The 22,987-nt window shown below is 45.3% G+C and overlaps 2 protein-coding genes across 2 annotated transcripts; both read left to right on the forward strand.

The window, feature by feature from the left end:
• The first annotated feature begins 415 nt into the window (after positions 1–415).
• Positions 416–3,345, forward strand: LOC119190744. The gene is made up of 2 exons (XM_037443372.1): positions 416–586; positions 709–3,345. The coding sequence occupies exons 1-2, from the start codon at positions 416–418 to the stop codon at positions 3,343–3,345; spliced, it is 2,808 nt and encodes a 935-aa protein (XP_037299269.1).
• Positions 3,346–3,365: 20 nt separating this feature from the next.
• On the forward strand, positions 3,366–4,699 carry LOC119190745. Its single transcript, XM_037443375.1, has 2 exons — positions 3,366–4,314; positions 4,359–4,699. Exons 1-2 carry the CDS (start codon positions 3,366–3,368, stop codon positions 4,697–4,699), a joined length of 1,290 nt encoding a protein of 429 aa, XP_037299272.1.
• The last annotated feature ends 18,288 nt before the right edge of the window (positions 4,700–22,987 follow it).

Here is a 22,987-nt window from a genome sequence, read left to right on the forward strand (position 1 = left end):
TTGTACAACGTGTCTGCCGTTGAGAACATTCAGCGACTAAGAAGCGCGCTGAAAGGAGAGGCGCGTGATGTCGTGGCCGCACTTTGCATACGGCCACAGACCCGAGCACTATTATGAAGACATTGGAACAGTGCTTCGGACGGCCAGAAGTGATTATTGATCGTGCCTTGGACGAGTTAAGAAAGACGTCAAGCCCGGCTCAACGGCGACGGAACTCAACAACTTCGCGATCAAGATTCAAAATGTTATATGTGTGTTGCGGGAGTATGGTCGCCGTGAGTACCTCTATAATCCACTTTTGACTCGTGAAGTGTTAGAAAAGTTGAGCCCGCACATACGATCACGATGGTGTGATTACGCCTATGAAAATGAAGGAACGGCTGACCCAGAGATCGTCGTATTGTCTCGCTTCCTTATGCGAGAAGCGGACAGAGCGTTGAAATATACGTACGCTCCGTCTGCGGGAACGAGCAGCGCGGCGAAAAGAGAACTCAGACCGGCCATCGCGATCAAGAGAAAGGCGAGCAACGTATACACACTTGAACAAGAAGATAAACAAGAGTGTCCGGCATGCAGCGAGGCGCATGTGTTAACGCAGTGCCCTAAGTACAAAGCACTTAGCGTCGAACAGCGATGGAACCTGATCAAAGAAAAGAAGCTGTGTTTTAAGTGTGCGAACAGTACTCATCGGCGCATAACATGTAAAAGCCAAGCTGTGCGGTGTGGAACAAGTGTCGTCGTCCGCATCACTCATCGCTGCATCAAGCGGAAAAGAAACCGGAAAACACAGAGGTACGTGACAAGGAACAAGTATTGTCAGTGACGCCGAAAACGAACGTCGGCGCACGCACCGTGCTTCTGAACATGTGCCCGGTCGTAGTCGCCGGTCCACGGGGGGAGGTGAGAACGCACGCTCTCCTCGACGAAGGTGCCACGGTGACATTGATGGATGAAGATCTCGCCGAGAAGATAGGTGCAGACGGCCCTACACAAGCACTGCACCTAAGCGGCGTTAACATGGCTCAAAAGGAAAAAGCCAGCAAGTTGGTGACGGTGCGAATTAGAGGTGTGACAGAAGACGAGCCACACTCAATACGAGCAAGAACAATAAAGCACCTGAAACTGCACCAACAGACCATTCCGGCAGTGCTTATGAAGTTGAAGCATTTAAGGGACCTGCCGGAAGAATTGTGCTATGAACGAGCGCGCCCAGGCATCTTATTGGGCGCGGATCATTGGGAGCACATTGTGTCGCGAGAACTGCGAGTTGGCGGCCGCAACGAACCGGCTGCATCAAGGACGCTACTCGGCTGGGTGGTGCACGGTACGTTACCACGTAGCGTCATAACAAAGAAAGAAAACGTGCTTCATATATACGAGCGGGAGCACGACGGACTGCATAACCTCGTGGAAGATCACTTCAAAATAGAAGCGCTCGGCGTCACACCAGAACCAAGAGTGAGTGACGCAGATCGACGAGCCATCGCCACATTGAAGACGTCTATAAGGAAGATAGACTGCGGGTACGAAGTCGGCTTGCCGTGGCGACAAGACAACACCGCCATGCCGCCGAGCTACAACGCAGCACTTCGACGCCTGCGACAAATCGAGCACAAGATGGACGCCTCGCCTGAATTTGCCCGCGAATATACTGCACAGGTGAATAACCTTATAGAAAAAGGATACGCAGTGAGGTGCAACGGGTCAGAATCATCGAGCCCCGTCTGTTGGTACCTCCCTCACTTCGCGGTGCAGAACCCGAACAAGCCTGGCAAGCAGAGGTTGGTGTTCGACGCAGCGGCGACAAGTCACGGGGTGAGTCTGAACGACCACTTACTGGAAGGCCCTGACATGTTGATGTCTCTGCCCGGAATAATGTTTCGGTTCCGGGAGAGCGCTGTAGCAGTCACAGCGGACATACAAGAAATGTTCCTGCGAATCAAGATCCGTGCCGAAGATCAGTCAGCGCAGCAATTTCTGTGGCGCGGTAACGACCGAACCAACCCGCCGCAGCGATTTAAGATGACCAGCATGATCTTCGGTGCAGCGAGTTCACCATTCATGGCGCACTTCGTAGGGAATCACAACGCCAACGTGCATGCGCAGCTGTATCCCAGAGCAGCGGAGGCCATCACCAAATATCACTATATGGACGACTTGGTGGCCAGCTACGATACACCCGGAGAAGCGCACGAAGCCATAGAGGAAATGAAGACGGTGCACGCGGCGGCGGGATTCACTCTGCGCGGTTGGAACTCGAACGACGAGAGTGTGCTTCGCGACGTGCCCCAGAGTTGCGCTCGAATCAGCCCACGCAACTGGGGGGGAGAACATCAACACAGCAAGATATTGGGACTGCGGTGGGACCCGGAGCGAGACGAGCTGGGATTCAACACAGCAATGAGCCGAGTCCCGAAAGAAGTAAAAACGCAAGTGCGCACGCCCACCAAGAGAGAAGCCCTCAGTACAGTCATGTCGATCTACGATCCACTGGGACTTCTCAGCGTGTACACCATTCGCGCCAAGATCATCCTTCAGAACTTATGGCGCTTAAAGATGTCGTGGGACGAACGGATGCCAGAGGAAGACGGCAAGCTGTTCGCGACGTGGTTGTCGCAACTGTCGGCGATCGGCCAGTTGCGCATTCCCCGACATTATGGACCGACGAGCCACGAGCGACGCATCGAGCTCCACGTTATGTGCGACGCCAGCGAGCAGGCCTACGCAGCGGTGGCGTATTGGCGGATGGTCGGCCAAGAGAACGTTACACTCTCTTTGGTGGCCGCCAAGGCGAAGGTGGCACCGCGACGGACGCAAACGATACCCCGCCTCGAGCTGCAAGCGGCGGTAATCGGGGCGCGCCTCGCTGACGCAGTGAAGAAGGAGCATCGCATCGTGGCGGAGAGAACTATATATTGGACTGACTCCACAACAGTCATCCACTGGATCCGGAACGACGAGCGACGGTACACACCCTTCGTCGCGCATCGTCTGCGGGAGATCGCCGAGCTCACCGACAAAAGTGAGTGGCGATGGCTACCCACGACGCACAACGTCGCCGATGAAGCCACTCGACTTCGGAGCGACGCCGTGAGTGAAGACAGCCGGTGGTTCCGGGGACCTGATTTCCTCCTCGAGCCCGAACAATCATGGCCCACGAGAGACGGAAGTCAGGACGACGAAGCAGAGGTCCTGCACATCACAGAGAGCCCGGAAAGGAACGCTGGCTGCCCGACCCGACCCGCTTCTCCAAGTATGAAACATTGGTGCGAGCCACGGCGAGAGTCTTGGCGTTCGCGGACATCGCGCGACGCAAGACACCACACCTGGAAGTGGGACACCTGAAGCGGGCGGAGCTGTTATTAATGCAACAGGCGCAAAGGGAGAGCTTCGGGGAAGAGCTGCAACGATTGAAGTCTTCCCAGCCGGTACAAAGGACGAGTCGGCTATTCAAGCTGGACCCGGTGTTAGAAGATGGCGTGCTGCGAGTCCGGGGACGCATCGGAGCAGCCACAGTCCCGGATGACGCCAAACGACCGGTCATCTTGGACGGCCGACACCCCGTCACGAAGCTCATCGTGCTGCAAGAACACTGTGCCGCAGGTCACGCAAATAGGGAGCGCGTGACCAACGACCTGCGGCAAAAATATTGGATAATACACCTGAGGCCCACCGTGCGCACCGTGGAACGAGACTGCGCACTGTGTAAGGTGCGACGCACGAAGCCGCAGCCACCGGCCACGGGAGATCTACCCCGTGCCCGCTTGGACCCGTATCATCGGCCCTTCTCCAACTGCGGAGTGGACTACTTCGGGCCGATGATAGTGAAGATCGGACGCCGGCGAGAGAAGCGTTGGGGCGCGCTGTTCACCTGTCTAACGACACGCGCCATACATCTGGAGCTCGCCGCATCCCTGTCAACGGATTCGGCCATCATGGCGTTGCGCAGGATGGCAGCAAGAAGAGGATGGCCGAAAATAATGTATTCCGACAACGCCACAAACTTCAGGGGAGCGGATGAAGAGCTACGAGCGGCCTACAAGGAGTGGCAACCCGAGCTACGCAACGTCGGGCTGCTGCATCGGATGGAGTGGCGCTTCATCCCTCCGGGCGCACCCAACCAGGGAGGTGCGTGGGAACGGTTGGTGCGATCAGTCAAAACCGCACTAACCGTCACCCTAAAGGAAAAGGCGCCGTCCGAAGAAACCCTACGGACGTTGTTGGCTGAAGCCGAACAGTCAGTCAACTCAAGACCACTGACCCACGTGAGCGTCGACCCGAGGGACCCGGAGGCGCTCACGCCCAATCACTTTTGTTGGGCTCATCATCGGGCCTTCCCACAATCGGACCCTGTGAAGACGTCGATCGACGGGCATGGCGAGCGGCGCAGGCGTTGGCGGACAACTTCTGGCGCCGGTGGATAGCGGAGTACCTACCGACCCTGGTACCCCGCGGCGAGTCAACAAGAAGAGTTCGTCCGCTGCGCGTGAACGACGTGGTCGCCATCGCCGACCAACAGCTGCCGAGGAACGTGTGGCCGCTGGGGATCGTCCAGCGCACGTTCGAGGGACCCGACGGAGCCATACGAGTCGCTGAAGTCAAGACAAAGAGCGGCGTATTTCGACGCCCGGTGACGAAGATCGTCGTGCTGCACCCGGAGGAGGAGGCTGCGCGAGCTACGCCGGGGGGAGGATGTTAGCGACACGACGACTTCGCGGCCGCCGTGACACTGAGGCCCGTCGACGACGCTGCCTAAGGAGCGACGTTACGGGACGGCGGACGCAGCGGGACTGAAGCCCGCGCGCCGCACGCTCAGCGAGCGACCCGTCAACGCCGCATCCAGAGGAGCAACGTCGCGGGACGGCGGTCGCCGCGCGACTGAGGCGCGCACTGCACGCGCTCGACGAGGGACCCGGCGCCGGCGCATCGTGGAACGACGCCCCGCCCACCAGAACCCTACGGCCAATCAGAGCGACGGACGCGCCAACGAAGGAAAAACGGCGGGCCAATGGCCGAAAAGTGCGTAGGAGGCACACCCGTGCGTTATAGTGCCTCCTAAACTAGTATATAAGTCGGGCGATTGTATGCGTAGTTTGCCCCTTCAGGGTTAGCTCGGTGGTAAACCTAACGGTGATAACAAGCCGAGCTAGCGGTGACCCGGCCCGCGCTGCGCCCCCTCAGGGCTAAAGCGAAGCCGGATGGGTGCGGACAAGGAAGCTGTGGAGACACACCACAGTTTCCCCCGCATATCTCCTTCCCAACCCTACCCTATCCCTTTCACTCCATCCCGTGTGACGGTTGAGCGTGCGGACCCCTAAAAAGGTCCAATACCGTTTACGTCGCACGGATTGTTAGGAACCCTTTCGCACATTAAGATTGGCAAAGGGATACAAGCTTAGGGCACACCTAATTTTAAGTACATCCCCCCTCGCCTACACCCGGCGGGGAGGGTCACTCACGCACACAACCCCGGGCACACCCACCCGGGGACGTTTGTACGTACTTAGAGTCACGCGTTCGTTCACAGTGCGATAGCCGCCTGGTTTCTTGTGGGTTCTTTCCCAGGCGGAACGCACCCGGGTCCCGAACCCACTCGCGGCCCTCTCACTATTCCTTTTTAAGTGCCCCTAGGCCCGGATTCGCCCGCAATGGCTGAATCTAGGCCTATGGACACTGACGAGCCGCCGGCGGATGTCAACAAGGCTAAACACGCCATGTTGACAACTCTCGCCGAATACATTAGGAGCGACCCTATGTTCTGCTCCCTGGTCCACTCCCTAGTGGTTGCCAATGCCCCCCGTGCGGTGCCTGACTCGCCGGAGTCACCCGCTTCACCCGCGTCACCCGCGACCTCTACCGACTCATCTGAGTGAGTCCTCGGACGGACCTAGTCCGCCCGGGAGCCCGGCCGGAGCCGTCGATCCCGACCTCGCCATGGATTCCGATCCAGGCGCACCCCAGCTTTCCGCTGTCCCCGTCGCTTGCGCGTCCAAGCGACCTGTTTCCCCTGACCCCAGCGAATCGCGGTCTGGGGCCGCGTCGTCGGACCTCGACGACGACGGCTTCACGACCGTGAGGAACGGGCGCAGGAAGAAGCAGCGTGGCTCAGACGCTCCTGCGTCCCAAGCGCCTTCTGCGCCTTCCGCGCCTTCTGCGCAAAAACAAAAACCCGCGGCTTCCCAGCCCGCGCCCGCTAGCTCGACGGATTCGTCGCCACCGACCCAACCTAAGGGGCCTAAAAAGCCGCCGAAGGTAAACCTCCAGCTTCCCGAAGGGGCCTCCCTTCAGTCCTTTTTTGATGCTCTCACCCGTGGGGGCATTAAAATCCCGCCCAACGCCTGGAACAGTGGCCAAAAACTGCTGTCCCTCCAGCCCGGGTCAATTAGCGACCACCGCGAATTGACCAAATTTCTTGATAGCAAGCGCTATCATTATTATACCTTTGCGCTCCCGGACGAGCGCCGCTATAGGTATGTCATCCGTGGCATACCCCTTCAAATGTCGGCCGCCGAGGTCCAACAAGGCCTCCAGGCCAAGGGCATCGCAGCCCTAGAGGTGCACCGGATGCACCGCAAATCGCGTTTGTCACGACGTGGCATCCAGTACGAGATGGTCCTCGCCATCTTAGCTACCCCCGCAGACGTAAAAGCTCTTTACGAGCTACGCGACATCTCGGGTCTCGGCGGCTTCACTGTCGAGACCCCACATAAGACTAGCGAGGTTGCGCAGTGTCACAACTGCCAGAAGTATGGCCACAACTCGCGTGGCTGTCGCCTCCCCGCCAGGTGCGTCAAGTGCCTCGGCGAGCACGGCACGTCTGAGTGCCCGCGTCCGAAAGATAGGTCCCAGTGCACGGAGCCGCCTTCGTGCACCAACTGCCGGCAATCTGGCCATCCGGCCAATTACCGGGGGTGCCCACGGGCACCCAAATACAAGTCCAATTATAGGACCAATCAGGCCCCTAAGGCCAAGGCCCCTCAGGCCGAAAAATTCGTTTTGGCCCCAGCCCCGACACGTAACCCGTGGTTTCCCGCCACGGTACGTGCCGACTCGCGTCCCCAGGCCCAGGGCGGTGGTTCTCCCGGAGGATCTCCCGCCACCCCGGCCACAACACCAGCAGCGGCGGCCACTGTTCCCGCTCCCGTCCCAACGCCCTCGACCTCCAAGGCTACCTCTTCCAAGGTAGTCAAGTCGAAGGCTCCCGCACCATCCAAACCCCAGGTGGCGGCGACTCCGTCGTCTAGCGGCGCGGCTTCTTCATTCTCTCTGGTTTCCCCAGAGATTATCGAACTCCACGCGCTGATCCACGACTGCTCGTCCAAAATGAAGGCACTGGGTCGCTCTGACTCAGTCCTTTTCGCCCAAATTTATAACGCGCAACAGCGCATATTCCAGCCTCACTATGGAATCCATTTTCTCTCCGTAATGGCTTCTCCAAACGGAAATAACCCATCGCGACTCAAGCCTCGCTCCCTCAGAGTGGGCTTTTTCAACCTTAATGGTATACGCGGCCAACGAGCCGAACTCTCAGACTTTGCTCGCGATCATAAATTGGACGTCTTCCTCCTCCAGGAAACGTTCCTCAAACCCTCCCAACGCAGTCCCAAACTCCCCAATTTCAATCTCGTGCGAAACGATCGCACCGATGGCCCTAAAGGTGGCACTCTCATTTACTACAAAAGGTCCCTGCATTGCATACCTCTCGACCCCCGAAAGCCTGAGCAGCATTGAGGCTTCAGTGTGCAGGCTTTCCATGACAGGACACCCGCCGATCACTCTGATCTCGGCCTATCTCTCACCTAGTAAGGAGCTTCACTCCAACGAACTAATAACCCTACTCAGTATGGGGGAGTCCGTCCTTCTGGCGGGCGACCTTAACGCCAAGAACACTCTTTGGAACTGCAACTCTACCAACGGTAGGGGTGCGGTACTCGAGAGCTGTCTTGACGAAATTGACATGAGCATTCTGGTTCCTTCTGAACCCACGCACTATAGTTTCATGAACGATAGTTTCAGACCCGATATCTTAGATATTGCACTCGTAAGGAACGTATGTCTCAACGTGCGTTCCCTGCGAGTGGTACACGAGCTAGATTCAGACCACAGACCTGTGATCCTAGAACTAGCCCCCCGTAACGGTCCCTCAGACACAGGTCCCAACGACATAGTGAAAGTGTCGACGAATTGGCGGCTCTTGAGCACCAAACTCGCCGACACTTCATCTGATGTTCTCTCTTCTATTCCGCCCAACATCGTGACTCGCGAGGAAACGACCGGCGCGATTCGCTCCTTCACCAACCATCTACACCACGTCTTGAGCGAAAGCTCCGAGAGGGTGCCCGAGACCGGCAACGGTCAAGGGCATCTTCCCGATGACGTGAGATGGGTGCTGAGGAGGCGAAACGCAGCACTAAAGGCCTGCGTGTCTGACCCCTCCCCGGATCGTCGGCGTCTCGCGCGTTACCTCCAACGTGAGGCCAGACGTCGCGTAAAGGACGCCGTCGATTCGAGGTGGGAGCAGCACTTGTCGGAAATCCAACCGACCCACACGGCCTTTTGGAAGCTGGTCCGCTCTTTCAAGAGAAAGGATGTGGCCTCTTTTCCTCCGCTCAATCGTCCGAATCAACGCCCCGCGTTTGACGACGACGAGAAAGCGGAATTATTAGCCTCCACCCTGCAGTCTCAATGCTCGCTCGAAACAACTCCCGTAGACCACGATCATCTTGTTGCGGTAGACTCTTTTGTCGAAAGTAGGAACGCGATCCCTTCGCCGCCTATTCCGCGACCGTTACAAACAATCGACCCGGACGTCGACGCGCCCCCGACCCCTCGCGCCGGTGACGATCAAAGAAGTCGTCACTCTGATCAAGGCACTAAATAGGCGAAAAGCCCCCCGGGGCTGACGGTATCCCCACTAGGTTACTGAAAATGCTACCGGGGCATCTGGTCAAGATTCTTGCTGACATCCTCAATGCAGCATTCCAGAACTGCTACTTTCCTGAGGCCTGGAAAGAAGCAGTCGTGATAGGGATTCACAAGCCGGGTAAACCCGCGTCAGATCCGGCCTCCTATAGGCCCATTAGCCTCCTTAGTACGATAGGGAAACTTTATGAGCGGATCGTCCTCGACCGTCTCAAAATAGTAGCCAATTCTCACAATCTGCTCCCTCCGGAGCAGTTTGGTTTCCGTAATAGGCACAGTTGCGTGCATCAGATACTCCGCATCACGGAGCATGCCTACTCTAAATTCAAGTTAGGATTTTATACCGGTGCTCTCTTCTTCGATGTTGAGAAAGCATTCGACAAAGTGTGGCACAACGGCTTGCTGTACAAGCTGTACACTCTCAACGTGCCCACACAGCTCGTGCACATCATACGAGAATTTTTGTCGAATCGCGGTTTCAAATATCGCGTCGAGGGCACCCTCTCCTCTAGACATACCATCTCAGCCGGAGTCCCGCAAGGCTCCGCGCTATCACCCTTTCTCTTCTCGCTATATACTAGCGATATTCCTAAATTCAAAGACGCCCATCTGGCGCTATTCGCGGACGATACGGCGATCTACGCTTCACGTAGAGAGCCGGAACATGTGGTGCGCACTTTGCAGGCCGCCGCCGATCAGCTCGGCGAGTGGTTTCGCAAATGGCGCATCACTGTCAACCCCTCCAAAAGCCAAGCTATCCTATTCCATAGGATGCCTAAGAAAGAAGCGCCTAACGCTTCAGTTAGATTGTCTGGCCAGATCATTCCTTGGACCCGTAAGGTCAAATATCTAGGTGTGTATCTTGATCAGAGTTTGACCTTCGCCCCGCACGTAAATGCGGTACGCGCGCGAGCCGCATTCGCGATGAGCCAGCTCCACTGGCTCCTAAACCGTAAAAGTAAGATGTCTATCCGCAACAAGATTAGGATCTTTACTACGTGCGTTAGACCGATCATGACGTACGCGTCCCCCGTATTCGCGCATATACCGCCTGCTCGACTTAAGTGTCTGCAGGTGTTGCAAAACAAATTTCTCAGACGTGCACTCGGTGCCCCGTGGTACGTTCGCAATAGCAACCTCCACGTGGACACCGATATGCCGACCATCAGGCACTTTATGCACATGGCCAGCAGACGCTATTTCGATAAGGCGGTCAATCACCCGAACCCGTTAGTCCGATTAAATTCAAAATACACTCCATTCGACCGCGCGAAATGGAGAAGACCGCGTTCAGTTCTGTCAGATCCAGAGGACGATATAACTCTGGCAATACGTAGAAAGCACGAGCTGCTTAAAAAGCTCAAACACTCCACACGACCGTTGCTCCGTCCTCGCCGTCGAGGACCTCGCCGCGTCCCCCGTCCTCCCGACCCTTCTGATAATTCCGGCCCGGACGCCGATGTAACCATGTTAGATTGTTAGGTCGTTCCTTCGCACCTCTCGCGTTTCCATAAACGTTGATGTCCCCAAAACATCTCCTCTCAGTGGCCGTCCTGAGCCGAGGTCGTGACCCTTTAGAGGGTCGCCCTCAGCATGGTCACTTAAGGGCTCGCAGTGCCTAAAGCACGCACCCGCAAGACCGGTGTGTTTGTATAAGCCGGCCCTTGCCAGGCTAACAAACGTATGACAGAATCAAAAAAAAAAAAAAAAAAAAAATGCGTAGTTTGTAGTTCGAGGCAGAATAAGAAAATTGGTACGAGATAAGCAGATTCGAAAATAAACCAGTGAACAAATCCGTGGAAGTTTTAATACAGTCCCCAACACTTAATATGTACGCACGTATGTAAGAAGTTATACTTCTTTGGCGTAACAAGATAAAAATCTTTCTAAAAATTTAATCCGTCGCGTTATCCTATGTTTGCAGAGGAAAAGACACTAATAATAGAAAATTACAATGTTCACTAGCTAATTACATGGTGTCGGTTTTTCGTGACGGTGTGCGCTTCGTAAAAATGTACTCTCATCATTTTTCACTAACGCGCCAAAAGAAGTATAATTTCAATACATCCAAACATTCTTCCAAACTTTCGCATTTATAATATTACAAATAGGTAAACAATTATATATGTTTTTGCTAGACCGAATTATTAGTTCTAATTTAAATTTAATCCAATTGCTAATACGTGGTATTTGGAGCGTCAAATCCTTGCTACTTGAGCTCGATGCAATTAGCGTCAGTGCCGTCTTGCCGTTAACACGTCTAAGGATTTATGACGTTGTACTTAGGCGAATAATGTACTTGCATCGATTTTCTATGACGTGTAGGCTCTTGCATAGTTTATTTGTGAATTAGCCTGTGTTTAGCTTTTACTTGCGATTTTGCCTGCGTAAAAAAAATCGGCATAAAAAGCGTATAGTTGGGTGTGGAACGGACTACCAAGACGAATGTCCGCAGGTTCAAATCCTCTGACTTTTCTAAAATCATGTGTGTATTCTTTGTGAATTTATCGTTCGCTTTAACCGTGAAGGAAAACATCGTGAGGAAACCTGCACATCTGAGAAGTTCTCTATAGGAATTTCGAAGGTGTGTGAAGTCTATCAATCCGCACTAGGCCAGCGTGGTGGACTAAGGCCTAATCCCTCTCAGTAGTAGAGGAGGCCCGTGCTCAGCAGTGGGCAAGTATATAATACAGGGCTGATATTATTATTATATTATTATAAGAGTAATGTACCTCTAAGAGAATAAACATCAAAATCGGTTTAGTAGTCTTTGAGATAAGCACGTTCAAACAAACACGTCCGGTTAATATATATTCTTATAGATTTTGCCCTTTCAAAGTTGCATATAATCCGGTCTCTAGAAAATATAGTTAAGATATTTTTTTTATGATTTTATTGTGAACTAATTTTTACTCGCGGTTACGCCAACATGAAAAAGTTTTTTTGGATAAAAATCTCGCTTTATAAATGGAAGCCCAGGATAAATGGAGCCAATATTTTAAGTAAGACCTCTAACAACACATTGGTGAAAATCGCATTTAATTCCATGCAGTAGTTTTTGTGTGGTGCGTGTACAAACATACAGATAGAAAAAACCGTTGTTTAGGCTTCTGTTGCTCTAAAGACTTCCAATACTATCTTTAATATCTATAGATATTAAAGAAAAACTAATATTGGTAGTCGATGCCTGTACATTATAATGAACAGGCATCGGGCTGTTACATTTTCATTATATGTATAGAAGTCGAGTATAAAATGACGATTATGAAACATTAGTGCATAAAAGAGCAGTAAATGATATTTGAATAATAGACGATATTAATTGTTCAAAGAGAAACTGCTGCTTTATATTAAAGAAGCTTATTGTCGTAGTCACCATAAAATTTCATAATTTCAACCCTAATTTCATAGACATAAACACGTACACGTTGACAATTAGAAGATATCCTACCAGCGCCACCATTTTCAGACAGATACACATCGCGTTTAACTCAAAAGTTTATCCAAACACGTCATAAATTGTTAGTCGCAACTCGGTAACACGATGTTTACTAGCAATTAAATATCAATTTCGTACACATTAATCATTCTTGGAATTGTGAGTACGAAAGCCATGGTACAACTCGCGTGACATACGGCTTGCTTGTGCGTGCAGTGTTTGTTTCGAACTAGTTTTTAGACTGTCGGTGGTGTTGTACTGCATGCGCGGTACGGCAACGCTTTGAAGTTACAGGTTTGAATTTCGGGTCGGGAAAAGTAATATTTGTTTTTTTCTGTTCAGTATCAGCCTGGAGTCTGGAAGTGCCCGATATGGCGATAGGCTCCCCTATTACATCATGGGTGGAACACACTTGGCGAAATGGGTGCCCTGGTCGCACGTCTGCATATCTCTTCGGGGATAAATGCGTGATGTTTGTTTATTAGTTTAGTTTTTAGATGGAATGATATTAGTTTTTTATGTGTTTGCTTTGAGTTTTGAATGCAGAATGCGTTTGATAACATCGTGTTTAAGGGTAAAGAAGTTAAACGAAGATAAATGAAAAGATGTGCTATTAAATGCTGTTTACTAAGTATTTTGTGTCATACTTCGTAATTCGTAACAAATATTTGAACACAATACAAACAATTGTTTTGATCCGGGGATTTTCGAGCTACGTTCATTAGTAATATTGTTCCCCCATGTAAGAATAAAATGTTTTTATTTAATTCACATTAAGTATCAAAAAATTCATCTGCAAACATAGAATTTAAAAATACATAAGTAACGAAAAAAAAAATAGTTACATTTAGAATTATTATCTCGTCACATAAAACGTTACTTTATTATAATATTAATGTACATGCATGTATTAAAAAAAAATGGCGTCTAATACATAGGCAAAGTCACCAAATTTTCACCTCTTCGGAGTACAAAAACAGTATTAAAATTTAGATTGAAGGATGTAGACATAAAACTAGATAAAACGATTAATACAAAGAACACAAAGTTGTAACATACTTAAAGATGTGTATGTGTACATATGTGTGCGTGTATGTTTGTATGCATTCATGTGTGAATGCAATGATTTTGTTGTACAAAAAAATCGTCAGTGTGTTACGAAATTCGTCGCAGAGATCTTTTGTTTAAAATAGTAATGTTGATTGATGAAGTGTGCTAATATTTCACACTAAAATATATCATTCATATGTTATACAATAATTTCTGTTAGTAAAACATTCGGTGACGTCAGCGGATTTGCCCGCATAAATGCATTTCCCGAAATAAACGTATTATTGTGTAGTTTATTGAGGTAAAGGTAGCCTATATTATAATCAAGGTATTATTTACCTATATGCCAAATTCCATTAAAAACCGTTCAGGGGCCGTTCAAGTATTACGTAACGCAATTTTTTCTTGGAAAACGTTACGATGCGTTACAGGAGCGGGAAGGGAGTCTCCTACAAAGCGTTATGTAACATTGCTTTTTTAATTTTGAAACAATAACGAAGGTATTTTATCAACTTTCCGGTATTTGCGTAAATTAATTGTGAATATTACAAAAATATTGTCACATTAGAGTTACATAACTTTTGGAGGGGGACGTATAGGAAAACGTTACAGCGCAGTAAATGGTGGGGGTTTTAAATCTTCAAAAAAAGCAGTACGTAATACTTGAACGGCCTGTGATATTTTATAACAAAATAATATTAGGTATTTCTTGTCAGTGTCAGCTCGGAGTCTGGAATTTGTGCCCAATACGGGGACAGGATCGCCCCTATCACATCATGGGATAGAACAAACATGACGAAATTTATGTGCCCTAATTGTATCTCTGTCATAATTGTGCTTACCCCGTCAGGGGTAAAGGTATGATATGGGTATAGATCCTTAAAGAGCATTACCGTCAGATGGCACGTTACAGAAATTGGTTGAAATCCTTTGTGACAGCTTGAAGTATGTTCCATCGACCCTCATTGTAATAGCATGACAGTAAATAGAAGAATTTGAAATACAATTGTCATAGTCATTATATCTATATACCACTAGTATTTATTTATCAAAAAATTATGCTTTTTTCAAATAGGTTGCAGAAAAAAGCATGAGTGAAATTCTTAATATAGTCATATAGATCGGAGAAAAGTATGTAGTTAAAAAAAAACGGAAATATTGTCTCTAAATTTACGAGGTACTGATTGTAATTGCAATGGTCATAAAAGCATTTATCAAATAGGTTGCAGAAAAAAACATCAGCGAAATTTTTAATCTAGAGCCATTCAAAGATCGGAGAATAGTTAGAAAAAAAAACCATAAAGATTATCTCTTAATTTACGAAATACTGATTGTTATTGCAATGGTTGTAAGAAAAGCCAACTATTACCCTCATTTAAGTAAGAAATCATGACTATATACCTAATGGTTTGGCATTGACTTAGCGAAGTTGTGTAAGCTTCGTTGTAAGTCGCCTTTTATATAAAAAAAAAATAATATAAATCTTCATAAATTTTTAATAAAAGGTCGCTTATCACATTTTTTTTATACAAATCTAAATAATAAATAAATTTTAAACTGCAATTTAAGGCAACATATGGGTCAAAGCGATGGATGATGAGATCGTCTATGGACCTGCTTTAGTTGAAGACTTTATTTGATACGATGGTAAGTTATATTTTATATTCAGATAGCGACCACCGTACACAAGGTGTTAAAACCCGCCATAGTGTCCCACGTAAGTGTTCTGGGATCACCCTGTGTATATCTGTTAATAAGCCGACATATTTAAGTCGACTACCAAGGGGTAATCATCTCTCGTCAGTTAAAATTCTATTGAACCCATTCAACTTACCATCGTTTGCAAGTGGGACTGTGCCGTGCGCGTATTAAAATAAATAAAAACAACCTCTAAGAATTGCAACGTGTATGCCCTATTTGGTGTCATCCGAAAATAATGTATAAGGGCTTATAGCAAACACCAATCAGCCTCCATTAGTTACAAGTTTAACTCTAGTAATTCGTTCCCTGCACAGGAACGCTATTTTAATTAAACACCATTGAGCGTGCGTCAGAATTCCTGGTGTCGGCAATTTGGCATTTTTTTCACTTTGTATCGAAACGGATGAAATAAATTAAAGGGGCCCTGTTCAGGCCCTTTTGTTCTTTAATTTATTTGACCTGTTTCAATAAATAGCCTTTTGACTGTTTTTTATTTATCGACGGCTTATTGCGAAATGTTTGGTTTGATTTATTTCGTTTTTAGTTTTCGGTTTGTGTGGATACGTATTGTTTCATTATTTATTGTTTTAACATGTTTCTTGGGAATGTGTGGGTATTTTTTATTAATAGTAATATTTATTACTTCAATATCGTATGTGGTATGCTAGAATCTTCGCTGATAATAATGGTTTGTTCATTTCTGCCGTAAAACAAAAGTATCCATGTAGTGTCATGTTCTTAAAAAAGTTGTAATGAGTATAGTTATTGGAAGTTAGAGATTGAAGTGTGGACCGTTCTAGACCATTTTTACTGGTGATATGTCTCTGATATTATGTGAGAGTCTTCCTGGGTAGGTACCACCTCAATGTCTATTTCTGCCGCCAAGCAGCAGTGTGTAGTCACTGTTGTGTTCCGGTTTGATAGACACTGTAGCCAGTGTAACTACTGGACATAATGAGATTTAACATCCCATGTCTCAGGATGGCGAGCGCAGTGGAATACCAAAAAAAAAAAATTCACGTCGAATTGATAACCTCTTCCTTTTTTTTGAAGTCGGTTAAAAAATATTTTGTAATTCAAGATGTTGGATGGTGTTTTATTGTTTATGGGCGATCGTATCGCTTACTATCAGGTGATAGGCGAGCTCGTCTCGTGATTCAAAGCAAAAACAAAAAAAAGACCAACACGATAAAAAAGATCCGTGCGTAAGAATTCGAACAATGTCACACGATATTTACCAATTAATGTTCTTAATGGTATTATTCCTAAATATAACGGTTACCATCAGAAAATATATACAAAAATCAGATCTCGCGAGACTCCAAAACGGAGTATACAAAATTAAATTAGACTGTCACCTACGTCTTTTTCTAATATGCAATCAGTCAAAGGTGGGTGTAACGTCAAGGCGATTATCGAGTGCGAACCGTGACAGATCCTTTAATGGGAACCGAGGGTGCGTCACTCAATTATCTTCGAGAGGATATTGGCCATATTCCTACCGTGGTCCAGGTGCACCATGATGGCGGGATTTCGCGGATTTTCTTTGTATAAACATTGTAGCTAGTGTAACTACTGGACATAAGATTTAACATATCTTGTCACAATATGGAGAGCGCAGTGGAGTACCAAACAATACATAATGATTTCTTACGTTTACGCGAATGTTAGACATTTAAATTAAACTATTTTACGAATTTTATCGCGGTTTTAATATTTTACTTTTCTCCCGACGTTTCGAAGACTTTGCAGCCTTCATGGTCACGGCGGGGACTGAGGTGTTGGCCATCCGTAAAGTCAAAGTTACAACATCTACCTACATTTTACAATTATACAACTTTTAGAATTTTAGCTGTTAGTAGTGCGATCTATGCAGAATAAGCTCACAGTGTCTTGAATACTTTGTAATTCAAGGTGTTAGATGATGTCTACTGTTTATAGTCGGTCGTTTTGCTTACCATCAGGCGAACGACAAGCTCGTCTCGTCATTCAAAGCAATAAAATAAAAGGAATGCCTTTCTTCTTCGGGTAGTCATCACTTAGGTAGCTAGTGAAAGGCTGGTAGGTTAGCTAGGTTAGGGCTCATGTCCTCGCCGGTGAGGATCGCGACGCGTAACCCTTCTATTTCCCCCTACTTGCCAGCCCGAGCTGGTTACTTCGGTTTGTACCTTGTCTTTAGTATAAATTTTATCCCTTATTTAAAATGTCCATTGTTATATAAGTAATTTTAATAGTTGTTTAGAAATAATAATAATTATTCTTATGCTTTGTTTTGACGTATTATAAGTGCAACTTTGTTCGTCTACGTGATAAATAAAGTATTTTTTATTTATAATGTCCGAGACATAAATGTCACCCTACTGATGCCTGTGTTACACCGAACCTGTAATGTGTTCGTTATAAAGTAAATGAATCCGTTTGCTCGTATGTCGTCACTGACTACAGCAAGTCGGATATTTAATTATTGTATACAGGCTTTTCAGATAGACTGATGAGGGTTGCTTACCATTATATTCTGATTAGCTCTAGCTCGCGGCTCCGTCTGGGTAAAAAAGATTTTCTGGGATAAAAAATAGCTTATAGCACTCAGGGGTAATGTAGCTTCTTACTACCAAAATCACAATTGGTTTAGTTTCTGAGATTAGCGCGTTCAAACAAACAAACTCTTTATATTATAGTGTAGATATGATGCCCATTGACAATGGATTCAGAGAGTAGTAATACAATTAGTACTTAAATATTATAATTTTAAAGTTGAAATTTAAATGATAATTATACTTGTGGCTATGGTTCCTAATTTAATCAAGAATTTCGTAGCATCGGTGAACGATTAAAAAAATTAATTCTAAATTACCTTTAGAAACAAACTAACGTTAAATATTTTAATATTACTTATTATATCAACGTATCTTCCATTACTAACTATATGTTTTAGGTTTTGTCGTCTGTTACTACCTACCAACTGTTATATTAAAAAATAGTTTTCCATCTAAGCATCAACCTTTTTTGTAGTCGGTAAAAGTGGTTATTTTTCTTGGCAGTCAAATTAAGTTATACCGTTTTTGTTCCGGTCGGCGCGGCATGGCGCGGGCAAAATTAAATCAACACGAACACAGTTATAAAACTGTAGATTCCTATTTCCTTGTATTTTATATTTTGCCGTTTCGCGGTAATGGCAGTGTTAATTATAACATGTATAATATGAAGCTGTGATAGCCTAGTTGGGTATGGAATGGACACACCTCTGACTTTTTTTAGAAATGATATGGGTATTCTAATTATCGCTTGCTTTAACGGTGAAGGGAAATATCGAGAAGAAATCTGCATACCTGAGAAGTTTTCTATAGTAATTTTGAGGGTGTGTGAAGTCTACCAATTCGTACTAGGCCAGCTAAGGCCTATTACCCCTCAGTAGTAAAGGAGGCCCGTGCCCGACAGTGGGACAGTATAATACAGGGCTGATATTATAATAATAAATTAAACTTTACAGATGAACAATATCTCAGTCACCCCGTGACCTCGGAGGCTGCAAAGTCTTCGAAACGTCGGGAGAACACTAAATTATTAAAACCGCGATAAAATCTGAAAAATAGTTAATTTTAATATCATAAAATAATTTAATTTTTCAGGACTTTAATAATTATTATTTGTATCTATTATTAATTTATTTCTACACTTATTACATATTAAATAATAATGAAATAATTTATCTAATGAGTAGCTAATTTCATGGGGAGTCCGTTTCTACTCAGGGAAGCTAGTTGTGAGGTGGGAGTGCATTAACACCACCTTCGATGTTGAAGCAATAAGCCTTAGGTGGGGGCTTGGATTGCGGAAACGGGAACGATTCGGTGCAGCATCTCAAGTTCAGCTAAGATGGAAAGCGAATGTAGGTACCACCACGAGTCGGGGAGCCAAGTAAGCTCTTTAGTCACACATGCCTGTCCATGGTATCAGTTTTTAGTGAGAGTGTGCGCATAGTAATAAAATACTATCATTTCTCCCTAACGTGCCAAAAGAAGTACAACTTCAAAAACATTATTGCATTCACTGTCTAACTCTTACATAAATAAACAAGATACGAAATACCCATCCGAATTCCGACTGATATTCACATCCACGCACTATATCGTACTTAACAAATAAAGTGTACGTGTCCATTCATCTTTCAACGGGTTAAGGGTTCCAATGTACCCCGAGGGTCCACATTGTCCCTTCTATAGGGCCAAACGAATAATGAGCCCTCGCGAAAAATACGACGAAAAGATGGGAAAAGGTGCTCCAAATCGTCCTGAACGGATTCTATTAAACGGAGATATTTATTTTCTACTCGGAATAAGCGAAATTGTGTCAAACACTCGGACGGTTTTGAAGGGTTTAAATAATGGAGTTACTAGATGGGATTGTTTTGTTGTAGTGTCTATGGGTAGATGAAATTTGTAAAGAAAATTCCTACTAATATTATAAATGCGAATTTGTGAGGATGCATGTATGTATGTTCGTTCCTCTTTCACGAAAAAACTAATGAACGGATGTGGATGAAACTTTACAGTAATATCGGTTATACACCAGAATAACACATAGGCTATAATTTATAATGATTTTGTGTAATTTTATTATAATATAACGATACATATAAAGAAAATCGGAAAAAAAATATCTCGGAAAACTCTATCACGCGGGTGAAGCCGCGATTAAAAGCTATATAAACAAAAACCTACCCAGTAAGACAAAAATACGACATATTTGCTATGCTGTAGGACATAAAATAAACTCTAATAACTTTTTTGATACGGTTACGGCAAAAAGACCCCGCTCCACCTGATGGTAAGTGGATTGATGTCCAATAGAATGTCGACTGACGAGAGATGATTACCCCTCGGCAGTCGACACAATTATGCCGGCCTGTCTGAACCAGATATACAGATTTATACCGGAACGCACTTACGTAGTCCATAGTTTTTAACACCTCACGTACGGTGGTCGCTAAAATATATCCTACCACCAGAAAATGTGAATAATAATAATAATAATATCAGCCCTGTATTATATACTCGCCCACTGCTGAGCACGGGCCTCCTCTACTACTGAGAGGGATTAGGCCTTAGTCCACCACGCTGGCCTAGTGCGGATTGGTAGACTTCACACACCTTCGAAATTCCTATAGAGAACTTCTCAGATGTGCAGGTTTCCTCACGATGTTTTCCTTCACCGTTAAAGCGAACGATAAATTCACAAAGAATACATACATGATTTTTTAGAAAAGTCTTGGGATTTGAACCTGCGGACATTCGTCTCGGCAGTCCGTTCCACACCCAACTAGGCTATCGCCGCTAGTTAAAAAATTGAAAATGTTAAGGCGATACCTCAAGGTCCATTTTCATACATTTTGTTTCGGCTTTAATCTGGGTAACTAAACAAGTATTAAATTAAACAAGTATTAAATTTAATATGACGAAATTTTAAAGGCCGAAATATCCATGATTATTAATTATTTTTACATTTTTCTTTCAACTGCGAGAACTAATCACTAACTAGACGTGAATTTAAATTCTTTACTTGCCAATACTTGTTTAGTTACCCAGATTAAAGCCGAAACAAAATGTATGAAAATGGACCTTGAGGTATCGCCTTAAGTAACATTATTTAAATGTGTGTTCTAAACAGTACTACCGTTGTTCCATATTGTTCGTTATGATGTGTCATACAGTAAACACGTCTCGGCGTTTAGTGCTGCCGAATCCCTCGGGGCTCGTCCACACTGCCCGAGAGATAAAACTGGCGGAGCAAGTAATGTCGCATTACAATGCATTGGCCGTCGCGTTCAGATTACACGAATGTGTGTAATGGGTCGAAGAAACGAAAGGAGTTTTGTGGACGTGCCTTATGAAATGTATTTTTTATGATACTTTATATGAATGATGAAGCGAAAGTGTTAGAGGCTTACCCCATTATTCATAGACATTTTTTATCTAAGGACAGAGTAAAGCTGTGACAACAAGTCTGTTTTTTAGTGCTGACGGCATGGCAGCCATCGCAGTGCGTAGACATAGGGCCGTTGTGATTGGCTAATATTGAGATACAATAGGAAATTAGTTTTAAAGGGCGAATTTATTGGCAGTTATAAAATATGTTGATATTTATAGTGTTAATATAATCCTGATTGTTGAAAGATAAACTTTGATATTAAAATTCAATATCAATATTTTTGCGCAATTTTTATCGACAGTAATTCCATATTCAAGAATTTTGATTATTTATGTGTATAATGGATTTAATGGCCCTAGTACCCAGTTTTTAATATATACCCATGCAGTAAACACAACACCTAAGTCAATTCGAATAAGATATTAATGAATTTTTGCTTGTACGAGAAGGTTATATCGCGGGCTTCATAAGATAGGCTTATAGACAAAAATGCAGTTTTACAAGAACGACAACTACTTGAATAAAACAAAATATTTGATCGTAAATCAAATGGATTAAGTTATGTATGGATAGATACGTGTTCCCAATTTTATCCTTATACAATCAATTAGTTTTGTGTTTGTCTACATTTTTGTCACTTCTTTTAAATTGTATTTTTTTTTATACTCTCCTTTTGTTATGAAGGTCTGGATACAGAGGCATAATACAATTAATTTACAATAGGTAGCGTATGTGGTTGCCGCTAATATCCAAAATCATTAACCGATTTCAATGAAAGTCATTGCGTCTGGTTAGTTCCAGCTTGAAAGAAGTTAGCTTTGGACACCATAGGTGATGCTACATATAGAAAGGTTTTACGTAGTCCACATAAAATGCGGTCTACGGAGAAGAGCTGTGAACTTCTGTAGCAGCATGACTTTGGTGACACTATTACTTCAAAATAAAACAATAGACACTAATAACTATATGTATATGTATAATGATAAATATTTTTAGCATCACCGCAGTCGAGTAAATAAAATATGTAAAATCCATCTGCGCATCTCAAGAGTCTGTTATATTTTGAATTTGCTCTGATATGCCAGGCATTGTACGAACTTGGCATATGATAAACTACCGCTAATGCCTTTTGGCACTAACACAGTTTGATTTGGACGCACGTGACGTTTGTTTGAATTAGTTTATCTGTTGGCTTTTAAAAGATTGTGTATTTTTGTTTTTATGTTATTGTTGAACTTGGCTATAAATAACTGGAAAAATTGTAAGTCATGATAAATAAAAATAAAAGATGAAATTTTTATATATATTTACTCAGTATTAACATAATCAAAGAAAAAAATAATGGTTTAAGAGAATATCCATAGAATTCTTTCTACGCTGTTGTTCCGAATGTCGAAATCTCGGCTGACCAATCACAGAGCGTTATACTAATTGGATGAATAATAGACGCAATCTTGAAGACGACGACTTAAAATATGGAGTAAATATTTTATTTAGGGCCTATTTTACAACATCGAAATAATTGCATAAGTCGACCAAGTACAGGAGTCACACTAATCTATGCTCTCTAATAAAATTTACTTGAAACTTTTGAAACGTGCCCTTTATATATTATCACAACTGTTTTGGTAGCATTATATGGCGAAGGTCTTAGATTCGTTTCCAATTTAGATATAATTTTATTTCAGTCCAGAACTGGTTTCCGGGAGACACTTACGATAAGAAAGCGCTCAGCAAAACCAAATCGAATTGTGGAAAATGCGTGAAGAAGTACGCAAACCTCAAAATTTAGAGTAATAAGTAGGAAAGAATAAGAAAGAACATGGTAGAGCATAATGGCTAAGGGTCTATATAACCCAATACCTGCCGACATCCCTTTCGTAATTATGTAAAAATATAAATATCAGAACGATTTGCGAACTGCGTTCATGCATTCAGAACCTATGG

Source organism: Manduca sexta, chromosome 5 (genome assembly GCF_014839805.1).
Source record: "Manduca sexta isolate Smith_Timp_Sample1 chromosome 5, JHU_Msex_v1.0, whole genome shotgun sequence".
NCBI classification, from domain to species: Eukaryota; Metazoa; Arthropoda; class Insecta; order Lepidoptera; family Sphingidae; genus Manduca; species Manduca sexta.